We start from the raw sequence: 15402 nt of genomic DNA, 5'->3' as shown, positions 1-15402 counted from the left end.
ATTGTGGGTTTCGATTGGTATCGAGTGGAGGAGCTCGGAGCTGCAGGTGAGGATGCAGCCCTGAGGTGGAGCGGTGATTTACAGAGGGGAGATGTGAGGGGAGCGGGCGCCTCCCGTCCTCCTATCGCATATATGCGGCAGCCGAAACTGTGAGGGGGCGTCCTGCCGAGGCAAGAGAGCATTAATATGGATCAGCCTCCTAACCACATCATCAAGCCTCTCACACTGAGTTAAGTGTTAAATTCATCACACATCGTTTCATCTCTCGTGACGATCAAACGCCCATTTGTGACTCTGGATGGAACTCTTAGCTTTGTAACACTTTTTTTACACACACACACTAACACACTCCTTCGCTTTCCCTGACACACACACAAATACACCGCCCCCATCCTTACCCCCTACCCCCGCCCGAGGCAGCTCCGTGACATCAAAAGGAGCTAAGCGCTTTGCATCGTGGGTAAGATCTGGGAGCGTGACGGCTACAGAGTCTTTAGTCTCATTAAAGAGTTCTAGAGCTGCAACTCTCACATTAAAGAACTCTGGAAACTTCTTTCTGCTCATCCCTTTGGAGCAGCTGCCAGACGTGACACTTCTCAAAACTGTTTTTGAGCGGAAAAGAGAAGAGAGGGTGATCCCGAGTAAACTCGCCGATGTGAACGCCGTGTATTTACAAACGGGCTACAAAGTCATTTGGTCAATTAGAGAAGGAAGAGAGGAGGACGCCTTTAATGTTTACTTAAAAAAAAAAAAGTTTATTCAGTGATATTGCACTTTGAGATCACTTCTTCAATGCTTTACATGGAGATGAAAGTTTCTGAGACGATGCGTGCAGTACATTGTTTTAATGAGAGCTTCTCATGAAGGTGAAAGAGAGATAAAGGGCTGGAAAACATGCGTTTAAGATGCAAGTTAAGACTGCCATTATTGGCTGAAGGCACATTTATTTACAGAAAGCAAAAAATGAATGAAAAAGGCTGCTTATCAGCTCTAAAAATACAAGCTCACCTTGCTTTTCCTAAATGCGGGTCGTTTTACATGCTTCCTTTTTATATGGTGTAGAGCTGCACATCATAAGCTGTGTGATCTTGATGGAAATCAAGAATATGGTGTGTGTGTGTGTGTGTGAGATCATGACTGCCCTAGATTCTTTACCATGCATTGATAATGTGTGGTCACAGCAACCTGCTGAGGATGAGAAGCCACCATCTTCCTTTTCTAAACTTTATCCTTCTCCTATCTCTCCTCCCCCATCCCTCCTGCACTCTATCATCTCTCACGTGGGCGGGAGGCTCACACCAGACCCAGGATGCGTGCCACCCACCAGTTGCAGGGCATGATAACTCGGCAGGCCACCCTGCAGCCCCTGTAGTGGTAGGGCCACGGGTGGAAGCCTTGGAGAGGCTCGCAGATCCTCTGACAGTGGGTGTAGCCGCGGCGGCACTCTCTGCAGCACACGCCCTCGTGGTCCAGCCTGGGGTCGATGTTCATGTCCTGCTCGCCCTCGAGGCCTCTCTGAGAGGAGGGAGAAGAGAGGAGAGCGGTCAGAGTGAGGCGTTCTTCGGCAGGGCGGCAAAAGCTCGTTTCAAACCAATTAAAAATGGATTTCCGACAGGCTGTGATGGGGGAGGAGGGGATGTTGTCAGATGTGGGTTTTTGTTGTCAAATATTTTCGTTTTTCAGAAACGGCGCTTGCTGTTTACCCCCTTCTGTGGTTGTCAGGAGTGGGTTTGGTGGGGTTGGGGTGGAGGATTAGGGAAAAAAGAAAGTGGGGCCTGTAATGAAGGGGTGAGGATGCATGTGTGTATGCATGGGAGTCTGTGTGTGCTTAGCAGGGGCAAAGGGGCTGCTGAAGAGGAGGAGGTGGTGGGATGTTGTGGAATTATTCATACAGCCTCAATGCTGAAAGGAATGCTTTGGACAGCCACACACAGAAAACCGCACGCACAGACTACACGCCCACGCATACACTCAGATTTGCAGTGACAATCTGGGCCCCTCCACCGTGACCCCGGCATCTGCTGCCGCTCGCACAGCTGTGAGAATCCCTCGCTGGGAAAAGCCGTCTCAGGTAGGCCTCAGAACTGATCGGACAGCTGCGACGCCTCGGCCCAACGTAAACACAAGAGAAGAAGAAAAAGAGGAACCGTGTGAGTCACGTTTGTGTGTGTGACTCACCTGATAGGGGTTCTCAGGGTTGAACTCCGCTTCCACGTCCTCCTCCACCTCCTGACCTGCAGCTCCGGCTGCCTGGCGGCGCTGACGGGGGGCAGCCCTCCTCTTCCTCTGGCCGCCTGCACACATCACACTCTCAGTATCTGACAGCAGACCAAATCTAGGAGCAGAATGGCACTAATGTGGCACATAGCCGTTTCTCAGGCAGCATTTTTGAAGTCCACAGCTGAAGCAGAAGGAAAATTGTGTTTTGAGAACTTTTGACCTCTCAGCACGCTAAAAATTCTACACTCAGCAGCTCAGAAACTTCAAAAGGATTTCTGCCTTTCTTTCTTTATAGCCTGTTTTTCTCTCTCTCTCTCTCTCTGTAGCTTAAACAGCTGCGATGTTAAATGAGAATGCTTGAGACTGTTTGACCCATATTCTCTTTGTTTTTTGTAAAAACAAGAAAAACTGACTGTTTTCTTGTCTTTTTTAAAAAAAAAATCCATACCACTGAAAAATCTGTTTGCTTACTACTCGAGAAGGTGGGACGGAGCCAGAAGATTGGCAGGTCGCCGCACAAGTCCTTGATCTTGTTGCTGAGGAAACCAGAGTCCGAGAGAGGCGTTTCAGCTGCTACCCAGATCAAATCATCGTCGAACTTGGCCGGGATCACTTCATCCTCCTTTTGTGGTTGAGAAAAGCAGATGAGACTGATATGCAAGTAAAAATATTTCAAAACACACACACACGGCTGCCAAAGGTGTAACATCACACTCATTCATGTATCTTGTTATGCTTTAAACAGTCCACACTCTCTGCATCCTGCCCAAGTCTAATCTGAATTAATGCTGCGCTGTTAGTGCTTTTATGTGAACATAAAACAGAGTAGTAAAAAGGGAGCCCTTGAGGCTTTAGTGTACACATTTCCCTGCGCTGACGTCTCGCTGTACACACAGTGTCAGAACTCATCAGCTTCTGAAGAGGAGAGACTGGATGTCCTAAATTTGCAGGTTTCTGAAGATAAACTAATGAGGTTTGCAGAGGAGACACTGAATAAACATACATACTCTGTATCCACAGCCTGCAGGTAAGGAGGAGCAGGTGAGGCACAGGTGGGGGTGGGGTGGAGGCGGCTCTGTGGGGATGAATTTGCCCAGAGGCGTTTGTTCCTGAGGGCTGCACTGCACTAGCCACAGACATGTTTATGGACTGTTATCCTCCAACCTTTTAGAAGCGCTGCTCTGTGTGTGTGTGTGTGTGTGTGTGTGTGTGTGTGTGTGTGTGTGTTTGTGTGTGTGTTTGCGTGTGTGTGTGTGTTTTCTCGCTCAGCTCAAATGATTTGCTGGAGGGACAAATAAAAGCGGGGGTCCTTCTTCACTGTTCGACTGACTGATAAGAGTTTATCTGACCCACTCTCTCTCTCTCTCTGGAAGGAGATGTGTGTGTGTGTGCTTATCTAACCCATATTTGCCATCACTCTAAATTATAGCAAATGACCAGCCCACGGCGACCATTATAACTACATCTCCATGTCTCCAAATGCATGCACACAAACACGCACACACACACACACACACACACCGTCCAAATAATCATTTATGAGGCAAAGAGAGGCAATAACGCAAACGCGCACAAAAGCGCAAACGTGAAATAAATGATCGTTTATGAGGCAGATAGAGGCAATAAGAGCAGCCCTGCGTGATAATTAATTGTGTTTGTGCACGCCAGTGTGCGCGTGCACAGGCGAGCGTGTATGAGCCGCGTGCTCACGAGAGCGATTTGGTTGATGTGGATTTATGTGGATGTGAGGCTTATGCAGAACTAAATGATTTTAATTATCAGACAGCCTCAATTGAACAATCACAAGCTGTGGCACTGGTGATTACAATCCTCATATTGAGTGAAGACCTGCTGGGTTTATTTCTAAATCTTAATAGAGTCCAAGTTATATGATGGGAAGCCACACACAAAAGTCGCATATGTGGCTTGGAGAGCGCTTCACGATTTTAGCATCAGATCAAATGAACACAGCGTGCTAAACAGAGATACTTTATGAGAGCTTTTTATAGTGTAACTGGTGACATCAGTAATAATCTTTGCTTTGCCTGATTTGAACTGATTCAAAGCAGGCTGAGTGAGAAGGCAGTTAAAGCGCTTGAGAATAAAGTGTTGTATGAGTATGTGTGAAAAGGGAAATGTTGCTTGTAGTGAAAAGTGCTTTGAGTAATTCGAAATATTGCTTTAGCATATTATCCCTCAAAATGTTTCTCTTTTTAGCTGTCATGTTTTAAGTAAGTGAAAATAATGCAGATCATTTCAAGAACCAAAGGGGCAAATTTGTTTGCTCCTGTCTGATAAAACAGTGTGCTAACTGTAAGTCTGCTCGAGCAGTGCTACTTTAAGTTAAATGCTAAAACGCTTGACACAATAAAGTTTTGCAACTTTAATATTAGTAGCGTTAGCTTAACATTTTCCCCATCTATCATTTACTAATTAGTGTACTGTTTTGTATGCTAATTACTTTCCTATAACTAAGCAATGCTATTAATTTGACAACATTTTTACACAAATGTTGGTGACACTGAAATTCAGACTCAGTGATGGTGTTTTTTGGAGAAGTGAGCAAAAAAGCTATAACTGCTAACCCTGTGGGGGACCTCAGGATTGCTGCTGTATTTTGTGGTTGCTCATATAACAGAGGAGCTCTCAAATTTACAAGGAACAAAGAAAGCCCTCGTAATGTTTACACTAGCTTTCACTGCTTTGGCTTTTTGCTCAGTTGACTGTAACAGCTGATTCAAATATTTCTCCATACCTGTCTACTAGCTTGCCTGCTAATTGGCTAAGCTACACACCACAGCACAATGTATCTGTGATTAAACTAGACATATCGTGCCAGTTTTCTCACAAACTAGCATGATATGTCACAACTGTGATGGCTCAAGGATGAAGTGAGAGCAACACAATATGTTGTGTTGTTGTTTATATATGCAGTTTTTGTTTGGTTGGTTTTTTTGTCAATGATTCAGGCTAATTTTATGATATTTCAGATTATATCGAACACCCTTTAAATATGGGTCAAGACCATATTTAAACCACCAGGGGCGATCGTGGCTCAAGAGTTGGGAGTTTGCCTTGTAATCGGAAGGTTGCTGGTTTGAGCCCCGGCTTGGACAGTCTCGGTCGTTGTGTCCTTGGGCGAGACACTTCACCCGTTGCCTACTGGTGGTGGTCAGAGGGCCCGGTGGCGCCAGTGTCCGGCCCCAGGGTGGCTGTGGCTACAATATGTAGCTTGCCATCACCAGTGCGTGAATGGGTGGATGACTAGATGTTTAAAGCGCTATATAAATACAGGCCATTTACTCTTTGAGAACTTGAAACCTCACCCATCTCATGGCATGATTTAAAATTTGCTGTTGCAAATCTAAAATTTGCAACAGCTCGTACTCCAAGGAAAAACTTGGAGATTACTGAAGGTCATAAAGGTGTGGCCTTAATTTCATGGGAAAACTGGAGTTGCAATACAGTAGCATGGACCAGCACACGACACTGCCTCACTATTTGAATGAAGGAAGAGAGAGGAGTTTTTGTTTGTAAAGGAAAAATAATTCACTCTAATTTAAATTATTATTTGAAAAAAAAAAAAGCCCAAAGAAGCAAGTCCAAAGTGACCGCTGACATCTGGAAAATACGGAGGCATAACTAAACACAAATTCTTGAGCGTTTCATTTAAATGTAGGCCTGTACTGAGAAAAAAAAGTGCTGTTGGTAACAAAACATACAGCATAAAATCAACCCACCAGCTCAAACGTCATCGATTCCTTGTTCAGAGCCTCCACGTCTGGTAGATGAGCTTTCACCTGTGTCTTGATGTAACACTTCTCTCCTGCTGAAAACCGGATCCCTGTGATTCCCTGGATAAAGAATTTGAAAAACCAGGGAATGGGGGATACAAATTAAAAGATGTACACTACACCTCCTAACTTAACTTCTGGGGACATTAACCTATTTCCCCCCTTGACAGTCTGAAGGTTTCCATCACAAACATATCACAAATAAAATCTGTCAGGTTTTGATTGAATTTATGGCAGTCATAAATGTGAGCACTCTCTCAGATTGAGAAAATACAATCACAGGGGACACTGTGATTAAAAAGGTCATAATTTTAATACATAAAAGGCTAAAACTGCTGCTTCACTAGTCTGATTGGCCTGGTTGGGGCACTTTAATTAAAGGTCAAAAACCACCAGTCTGAACGTAATGAAAATTGGAGGGACAGTGCATCTCGACACTGATTGCCCCTGAGGGGATAACTCGCCTGCATGTTCTTAATTTCTGCTCCGTGATAATGAGCTGATGGCTTCGACCAGTCTGATCGACTTTTCCTCTGATGCTTTAAACAGCCTCCTGATACACATTAACACATATATATATTTTTCATCTGGTTACGTTGACCTGAACTCACAATCTCGAAGTCATGGACCTCCACAGCCTCGTCTGCTCCGCTGCCGGTGCTGAATCTCTCCATGTTATTGGCAGTGTCGATCTCCATTGAACCTTCTTCCACTTTGCCATTGATGCTCATGCTGTAGTGGACATTGTAGACCTACACACACACACACACACACACACACACACACACACACACACACACACACACACACACACAAGCTTTTCTGACTGGCATGTAAGGTACGAAAGTCCTGAGACTCACCCCACCCCAGGCATTCGCTCTTTCACTCTCCCTCCGTCTCTAATCTTACCCTGTGACTTCTCCTCGCACATACCACCTCATTTTTTTCCTTCTCAAATGCTCATCAGAAGAATAGTACCCTCACAGCTCCCCAGTAATGTAATTACCCGCCTACAGAGCCTCTCCATCATGCGTTAATAACATTTTCTAACTTCTTACTGGGAAAAAAACACACTCAGAAAGCAAAATTTGGCCTCTCATTTCTTACACCTCTTGCCCCTGGAGCATCAGCTGGACCCTGAAAACTCTCCCACAACCCCACCCCTCATTCCAACCCAGCCAAGGGTCCTCTATATACACCACCCGCACACACACAGGCACACAACGCCTCCATTCACCAAGCTCTGCCTCAGACTGTACCATGAAATGGGAGTGTTTCATTTACATTTTTACTGTTTGCCTACACTGCAAAAATAACCCATCTTGAAGAAGTGCTTTAGTCTGCAGAGACTTTTTTAATTTAAACAAGTTTAAAAAGAAGAAGAAGAAGGAGAAAAAACTACCAGTGATGACTACGTTTCACTTGTTCCTACTTTCAAACAGCTTGTTTCAACAATGTCTTCAGTTAAGGGATGTTAGTTTTATAGAGTGTGGGAGCTGTTTTTTTCTTTGGTAGCAGGGACTAAATGGGTGTTTGGTGGCTGTGCATGGATAAAAGAGGGAATGGTCTTTGGAGCCTGTGCTGCACCCAGTCCCTAGTAATATATAAAGATCTGATGAATACCTAAATAGATCTTGGAATATGCAAATAAAAAAAGTAGATTCTGAGCTGGAATGCTCCATATATTCACTTGCATGTTAACTATATTTGAAAAATAACTTTTAGGTAGTTTAAGATCATATTTTCATACAGTTTAAAAGTTGATATATATATATATATATATATATATATATATATATATATATAACAGCAGTAAAGTATCACTCTTACATGGTTTTCATTGTTGTTCCAGAAGTAGAAGGCTCCGACGGCTCCCAGCAGAAGCAGGAGGGCTCCGGTTATGAGCACCGCGACGCCGGCCTTCAGTAGGCGGCCGGTGGCGGCGGGTTTGACCGCCAAGGCAGAGTACGCCTAAGGTGAAAAAACAAGCAACCCTCTAAAAATGAGAGCATGGTACAACAGCACAGCTAACTCTTGATAATACAGCATTACGGCTGTGCAGCAGTTAGGGGATTCAAAGTTATCTATCCAGCTTTTGGTCTTGAACACACACACACATGTCTGGTTTGCTATTTTTGTGGGGACATCCCATTGACATAATGCTTTCCCTAGCTGCTTGCCCTAATCCTAACCATTAAAAATGAATGCCTAACCCTAACCCTTACCCTAAACCTAAACATAACCTATGTCTGTGAAGGTTCTCAGTCATCCAGGTCATTGTATTCGTATCATATCGTATCATATCATTTCTTTGCAAGCTCCTTTGACTAAACATAACCTAATTGTAACCCTGACACTAAAACTACATTTTGAGTGTGAAAAATGCCTTCAACCCCATGAAAACCTGGATTTTCGTCCCCACCACAGCTGTTGGTCCCCACCAGTATAGTAGATTTCAGATTTTGGTCCCCACCAACATAGTAAGAACCCGTACACACACAAACACACGTAGGACAGCCTGCATCATGGAGCAGAGAGGCGGGCTGGACTGTACAACTCACCGGAGGCATGAACTGATGCAGGTCCTCTGGTCCCGCCAAGGCAATCGGTACTTTCTCTGAGTTCTCAGCCATGACTGAAGCCAAACACCTGAGGAGACCCCAGTCCACTCTCTCTCTCTCTCTCTCCTCTCTCTCTCAGGGGAGGGGGAGGATAGACACTCCTCAGTCATGCAGGCACTCAAGTCCACTTTTCTGTTGCTGTCGTGCTGAAGGTTTCCTGACTTTACAGATAAAACTAAAACTTCCAGCTGATGACCATCACATGCAGTAACCTCTTATGAGCCAGTTGTTTTATACCTTCTGTCAAAAAAAATAAATTAATTAATGATTTCCCCCCCCCTCTTTGAAGTTCGTATAGGCTGCTCATGCAACTTGCATGAGTTTGATATGACTTTGTGACAACCTCAGACCGTGAAATCTATTCGGCAGGACGAGGGAAGCATAGGGTTGTCTCCCCGTATCACCGTACCCTCCTCCCTCTCGCTGCTTTTCAAAGCTCTACAGACTGTTTCGGGGTCAAAGGTGACTCTGACGGAATGTCGCATGGATTTTTTTTCTTTCCCACCCTGGAGACGGTGTATTTACATGGCACTGTGCAAAGGCAGCAGCTTGTTGGACAGATTCCCGCCGCATTTTCCCCTGTCTGCGTCCAGGGCTGTGGTTGCTGTTATTAAAAAAGAAAAAAAAAGAAAAAAAAAAGCCCCGAATCCAGAATGATAATGATGGGATTACGTAAGGGGCACACGGTGCGCATTTGGCAGATCGACAAAAAACATCGTGACAGGATAACAGGAAAGCTTTCCCCCACAAGGACTTCATGTACTTTGACAAAAAAAGAAAAGAAAGGAAAAAGCACAGGTGCTCTTGGATTCCTGTGTGCACCGTCAAACTTATTCTTAGGCTCCTCTGATGTATGGAAGCTCAGAAGACAAACAGCAGACGCGCTTTTACGCGTAGCCCTTGTCAGTATGAGCCTCACACATAAGCGCGCTCTCCAGGTTTTAATGATTTATATAAAGGAAACCTGAACATATCTTTAATTCATGTGTGCTATCAGCATGCAGGTCCCGTGAAAATAAATGTAGTTATTAAGTGCCTGAAAGAGTGCACAGACTAACGATGGAGGTCTTTGCTCGATATGCATGAGAGTGATTTGCTCAAAAAGAAAAAAGAAAAAAAAAACCTTGGCGTCTGTTCTGGCATCTCACCAGCGAAAATCGTATTCACAGAGGGGGGAAAAACTTAACTGACCTTCTTCAGCGGGCTGCAAGGACAGAGGCTCACTACCGCAATAACAGCGACACCTGTTGGTTTTTACAAAACTGATGCTCCTGCAAAAAAACAAAACCCAACGCTTCCCCCCACCAAAAAACAATGATCCTGCTTGCCCTCATTACCAATCAACTCACACTTTTCAGAACAATTTAAAGTTTATTTCCTTTCAGCGTATTGTGATGATAAAAAAGACTTTACAGTTATTTAATTATTGCATTCAAGTCCGTTTCCTTATGTGGTTGTCAACTTGATACATTATTGGTCACCAGCCCTCCATGAAACCAGATATTGGGGCCATTTCGTTTTAAATAGCAAGCATGCATAAAGATTGATAATTACAATTCATATGTACACATCTTTTTCTTCATTATACTTTCATTATAAAAATAAAAATCTCTCAATGTACAAATCTTGCATATTATACACATCCATTCCAGCAAGTTGTCACAAAGTGATTGGATGGACTTCAAAGGTGGCTTTTACATTAAAACAAATGAAATTTTGGGACATCAACGTGTGCGCACTCTCCACAGCAAATAGTTACATTGTTCTCATTGTCAGTTAATCATAAATTAAAAGTCTGAACACACTATACAGTTCCTTGCAAGTGAGCTTAGGGCTGTGTGTGTCTATTTTAGTCATCATTGTTGGGACAGTGTGTTGGGGTCGGGGTGTAAACGGGGATGCTTATATCGCTGATCTCTTGCACCCTCACAGGTCTGGGTGGAGTGACCAGAACGTAGTCGTACTCCCTGTGCAGCACCTTCTCGTACACGCTCTGCAGACCCACAGTTTTGGGGATGTGGGCCTGGTAGTAGTTGTCCCTGCGGTGAGGATCCCGGGGCAGAGAGGCCGTTTTGGAGAGACTGCTGAAGGAAGAGAGGGTCGGGGCCGGAGATGGGGCTGCGTTGGCTCTCACTGCTGAGGGGCTCCAGCAGCGATCTGAGTGACCCAGGACCTTACACTCATTGGTGCAAGCCCACAGAGCTGGAAGAGAGGAGGGTAAGAAGGTGGGGTTAGATTAGGTGCACACCACCTAGCTCACATCTCATCTGATGATAATTTAAGCTTGAGTTAATTTTGTTGCTCTTACCATTTTGGCCACCCATGGGAGGAACTGCTGCCCCTTCTTTCTTCAGGCCAGTGTCTCCACTCACATCACTGTCACTGTCATTGAAGTCACTGTCCCCTTTGCCACTGTCTTTGCCACTGAAGGCTGGGTCCCTGGCAGAGATGGTGGTGTAAGAGTTGCCCTTCCAGATGGTGATGGGCCTCACCGCCTCTTTGCCATTCCCATACCCGGGTAGAGTAGAGTAGCCCTGCAGGAGAGGGGGGGGGGAATAGAAAAACAGAGGTTAGTGTCTGCTTGTTGTGTGCATCCTCCTCCTCCCCACCCTCCCCCAGCACGCTTGTCCCAAAGGTGCATCTCACCTCGTGTTTATTCCCCCGGAGCTTGCTGTTGTTGTCTGAGTCATACACGCAGGGCACTTCGCTGCCGTCCTCCGAGGCCGAGCACATGTCGCTGCCCCCAGGGTGAGCCGAGGTGAACGCCCCTGGCTGGCTGCTGTACGACTGTCCGTCAAAACCCGCCTCTCCCCCGGCTCCGTGGAGAGGCAGGAGCGGGTTGTCCACCACGTGGCTCCTACCCCGCTCTAGAGCGCCCTTCTCCCCGTACGAGTCGCTGTCATCTCCGCTCTTGTCCCGCTTACGCCGGTTGCAGGTGGTGGCGATGAGGATGATGGCGAGCAGCAGGAGAGTGCAGCTCCCCGCGAGGACAACGATAATCACCACCGACAGGTCCCACTGCGCGTGCACCTCCTCCCCGCCGCCCGGCTGGTACACGGTTCTGTCGCTCGGCGGGGAGCCCGCGATGATGAGGAAGTGGAGCGTGGCTGTGGAGGTGAGTGCGGGCCTCCCGTTGTCACTCACCGTGACGGTCACGCTCAGGGTTTCGTCCACGTTTTGGCTCAGCACCTGGTTCAGGTAGATCTCCCCTGTGGCTTTGTTAACGGAGAACACGGAGGGCTCGCCGGTGGCCAGCCCGTAGGACAGCTCCGCGTTCACGCCCTCGTCTGCGTCCCGAGCCTCCACGCGGGTGATGACGTAGCCGCTTGGTGAGTCCCGGGGCAGGAGGACTTCAGCGGAGCCGTTGTTGAGCGCCGGCTGAGTGATATACGGCGCGTTATCGTTCTGGTCCACTATCCTAACGTACACGCTTGCGCTGCCGGACAGTGGCGGGGAGCCGGCGTCGCTGGCCGTGATTCGGAGCTCCAGCTGCTTCATAACTTCATAGTTGAAGCTCCGGAGCGCGTAAAGCGAACCGCTGGCAGGGTCTAGAGACACAAAGGTGGAAATGGGGGAGCCCATGAAATAAGTGTCCGCCAGTTTATAAGTGACCTTCCCGTTTGACCCCATGTCGACGTCCCGCGCCACTACTGTGGTGATGTACGCGCCGGGCGCGTTGTTCTCCACGACCGACACTTCGTACACAGGCTTGCTGAACACCGGCGCGTTGTCGTTCTCATCCGTCAGTCTGATGGTGTACTGAGTGATGGTCCTGAAGGGAGGGGAGCCCAAATCCTCCGCCACCACTGTGAGGTTGTACTCGGGGATTTTCTCACGGTCCAGCGGGCTGGTGCTCACAATCATGAAGCTGTCCTCGTACGCCTGCTGCAGTCGGAAGTGATCGTGTCCGTACAGCGTGCAGTGCACCTGCCCGTTAGCGCCTGAGTCTCTGTCCGAGGTGCTGACCAGAGCCACGAAACTCTCTCTGGCTGCCGCCTCGGTTATGTACGCTATTCCCGCCGTGATGGACGTCATCGGGGTGATTGAGATCTCCGGCGCGTTGTCGTTAACGTCCTGCACCTGCACGACAATTTTGCAGATGGCCGGGCTCGGGTTCGGACCCAGGTCAGTGGCCTGGACGTCAAACTCGTACGTGGTCTTACTTTCAAAGTCAACCGGGCTCTCCAGAGTGAGCCGCCCGCTTTTTCTGTCCACTCTGAAGAGTTGTCGTATTTCCGGGGGCACCTGGTGACCGAACCCGTACACCACCTCACCATTCAGCCCTTCGTCCGGGTCCTCGGCGTTCAGGTCCAGCAAGAGGGTGCCCACCGGCGCGTCCTCGGGCAGGTCCACGGAGAAGCTGCTCCTGTCGAACACCGGGCTGTTGTCGTTGTAGTCTTTCACCTTGATGTTTATGCGCGTCGTTCCGCTGCGGGACGGGTTGCCGCCGTCCATGGCGACCAGCTCCAGCGCGTAAGAAGCCTGCGTCTCCCGGTCCAGCTCCTTCATGAGCACCAGCTCCGCATATTTAACCCCGTCGGCCCTGCTGAGCACGTCGATCGAAAAGTGGCTGTTAACAGAGATCTGGTAGCTTTGGATGTAGTTTGTCCCAACATCCTCATCCACGGCAAAGTCCAGGGGGATCCGGGTGCCCACCGCTGTGTTCTCGGAGATCTCCAGACTCGACTCTTTCCGGGGAAACTCGGGAGAGTTGTCGTTGATGTCCTTGACCTCCACCTCGACGTGAATGAGCTTGAACTGCTCTTTGGAGAAGCTGACCACGTCGAAAGCGATGAGGCAGTGCAGGGTGTGTTTGCAGATCCGTTCTCTGTCTATCCTCTCTCCGATGGTCAGCTGCCCGTCGCTCTCTCGCAGACGGATGAAAGACGAGTTGAACTGTTTCATCATCCTGAAACTGTTCCTGGAAGAAGAGGCAGAGGAGGAAGTGTCCTTGGCTAAGTTTCCAATCACCGTCCCCGGTGCGTCTTCCTCAAATGTCTGATATTTCACCGTCTTTCCGTGCGTGACAGCAGCCAGGCTTATCAGAGAGGCGCACACTAGCACCAACAGCCCGTTCCACCCTGTTTCTCCCATCTTCGCACCTTCTCTCCTAAATATTCTGAAATTCAGCAGAGCGTCCTCACTCAGTCCAATTCAAAGTTTAAACCAAACGCACCTGAGAAAAAAACAAAAACAAGAGTTCTTCCCGCCCTCTAATCAACTCTCCGGGGTTGTTTTTTGTTCAGATAAAGCCCGCAATAAATATTCCATATGTCTTTCAATGCGCACTCTGGATGCGCTCCGCTCTCTCTCTCGACTGGAGGTGTGCTGCTCTCTCAGCGCAAGAGGGCTGCAGTGTCTGCAGGAGGGTTTATACGGCGAGGCATGCAAATGAGCCTCACTGTGACCAATCCGGGCTTTGAGATAGAGGGGGAAAAGAGAGGGGGGACTTCAGAAAGACCTCTATACCCTGTTTAGAGATTCCTGGACTGTGCGGAGAAACTTGGCTCCCAATATGTGGGCTAAACGCGGGGCTTGATTTAATACTGCTATAGTTTCCTTTGCTTGTTTATATTCCTGGGGCTGTTAAATGAGTCTGCGCACCGACACGCGGGGAGGGGGGCCACGGAGATGCGCAGTGTCCCTGAGCTAGAGGACAAAGCATTTGAATAGGAGTGTCTGCTCGGGATGCTTTACCTCTACAAGCCTTATTTCAGTATGAACGGATTTATGTTCAAACGCTGTTTGCTCGGATCATCAGGCACGCGTGTCCTGTGTCAGCGTGGAAGCAGCCACTGGTGGTGGTGGGGAGGGGGAACTGCCCCAGTGACCTCTCCATCTCTGATACAGTACAATAACTTAACACATGCAGGAAACATGACACCGTTTGTTCTGTGTTGGCACTGAGGGGCTCAGACGGATAGAGAGGATTTCACGTAGTTTACTTTTGATAGACTCATTATGCTGACACAGCTCAGCGTGCCGAATGACTCAAAAAGAAATGTGGCTTAACTGAAAGTAAGAGACTCGTTTTTTTTCTTTTTTGGGCTCTTTTTTTTTTAAATTCTCATTAATAAATTCCTTAAATTTCCTCTGCCCTATGTTCACTCAACCCCCCTGTGTGTTGTAATCCAGTAATTGTTTTCCTATCAGATCATATCTGAGGCGGGAAACGGACTATATCCACTGAAGCATCGATTTTTATTCTAAATCTGTCTCAGCTCGGATCTTCTCACGAGATGTCTTGTACGAGAGAGCGGGGGATTTTTTTTTTAATTAAAGTCAGTGTAACGTCCCGATTTAACATACGACTCTCTTTGGCCTCGGCTGCCAGAACAGAGAGGCGCAGGTGAGGACGACACACACACACACACACACACACACACACACACACACACACACACACACACACACACACACACACCCGTTACAAATGGGATTTGGCTGTAAACGCGGGGGGGATTTATCAGGATTTCAATAGTGAGATTATATCAAAGGTCCATGAAGCCCTCGTTAGTAGCGGTGGGATAATGGCATGGCAGGGCCTCCCTTTTGCAGGCGTCCATGCCGGTATTGTGGCCCCCTGAGCCGGTTGTGGGGACCCTAACCCCCTGCAACCTCCACACAGCCCTCGCCTAACTGCAGCATAATGAGGCAAAGCCACATGTAGCCTTTGTACCCTCCCCTCCACCCCCCTTTCCCCACGACTCCTTTCATTACATGGAGATGGGAGATGAATTGCCCTGGACATCAGGGTCCCTTCTATT

General features: G+C 47.7%; 2 protein-coding genes across 2 annotated transcripts; both read right to left on the bottom strand.

Annotated features, from left to right (window-relative positions):
• Positions 1-734: 734 nt before the first annotated feature.
• LOC146367199 (leukocyte cell-derived chemotaxin 1-like) lies at positions 735-9241 on the bottom strand. Its single transcript, XM_084912400.1, has 7 exons — positions 8576-9241; positions 7845-7985; positions 6626-6766; positions 5961-6074; positions 2692-2842; positions 2179-2294; positions 735-1515 (listed from the first exon to the last, which is right to left on the bottom strand). The coding sequence occupies exons 1-7, from the start codon at positions 8645-8647 to the stop codon at positions 1294-1296; spliced, it is 957 nt and encodes a 318-aa protein (XP_084768526.1). The 5' UTR covers positions 8648-9241; the 3' UTR covers positions 735-1293.
• A 745-nt stretch (positions 9242-9986) lies between these two features.
• Positions 9987-14208, bottom strand: LOC146367198 (protocadherin-8-like). The gene is made up of 3 exons (XM_084913058.1): positions 11282-14208; positions 10944-11169; positions 9987-10837 (listed from the first exon to the last, which is right to left on the bottom strand). The coding sequence occupies exons 1-3, from the start codon at positions 13727-13729 to the stop codon at positions 10485-10487; spliced, it is 3027 nt and encodes a 1008-aa protein (XP_084769184.1). The 5' UTR covers positions 13730-14208; the 3' UTR covers positions 9987-10484.
• Between the last annotated feature and the right edge of the window lie 1194 nt (positions 14209-15402).

This window comes from Perissodus microlepis, chromosome 18 (assembly GCF_051167445.1).
Source record: "Perissodus microlepis isolate ML-2025 ecotype Zambia chromosome 18, ASM5116744v1, whole genome shotgun sequence".
Classification (NCBI taxonomy): Eukaryota; Metazoa; Chordata; class Actinopteri; order Cichliformes; family Cichlidae; genus Perissodus; species Perissodus microlepis.
The sequence above is the reverse complement of the archived record's forward strand: the minus strand, read 5'-3'. Positions and strand labels throughout refer to the sequence as shown.

Excerpts from the sequence above, each read along its gene's own strand:
- LOC146367199 (XM_084912400.1), bottom strand. The coding sequence starts at position 8,647 with ATGGCTGAGAACTCAGAGAAAGTACCGATTGCCTTGGCGGGACCAGAG. Across the intron at positions 2,843-5,960 it reads AATCGATGACGTTTGAGCTG|GAGGATGAAGTGATCCCGGC; the intron begins GTGGGTTGATTT and ends CAACCACAAAAG. Across the intron at positions 2,295-2,691 it reads CCGTCCCACCTTCTCGAGTA|GCGGCCAGAGGAAGAGGAGG; the intron begins GTAAGCAAACAG and ends TGATGTGTGCAG.
- LOC146367198 (XM_084913058.1), bottom strand. The coding sequence starts at position 13,729 with ATGGGAGAAACAGGGTGGAACGGGCTGTTGGTGCTAGTGTGCGCCTCT. Across the intron at positions 11,170-11,281 it reads TCCGGGGGAATAAACACGAG|GGCTACTCTACTCTACCCGG; the intron begins GTGAGATGCACC and ends CCTCTCCTGCAG. Across the intron at positions 10,838-10,943 it reads TCCCATGGGTGGCCAAAATG|CTCTGTGGGCTTGCACCAAT; the intron begins GTAAGAGCAACA and ends CCTCTCTTCCAG.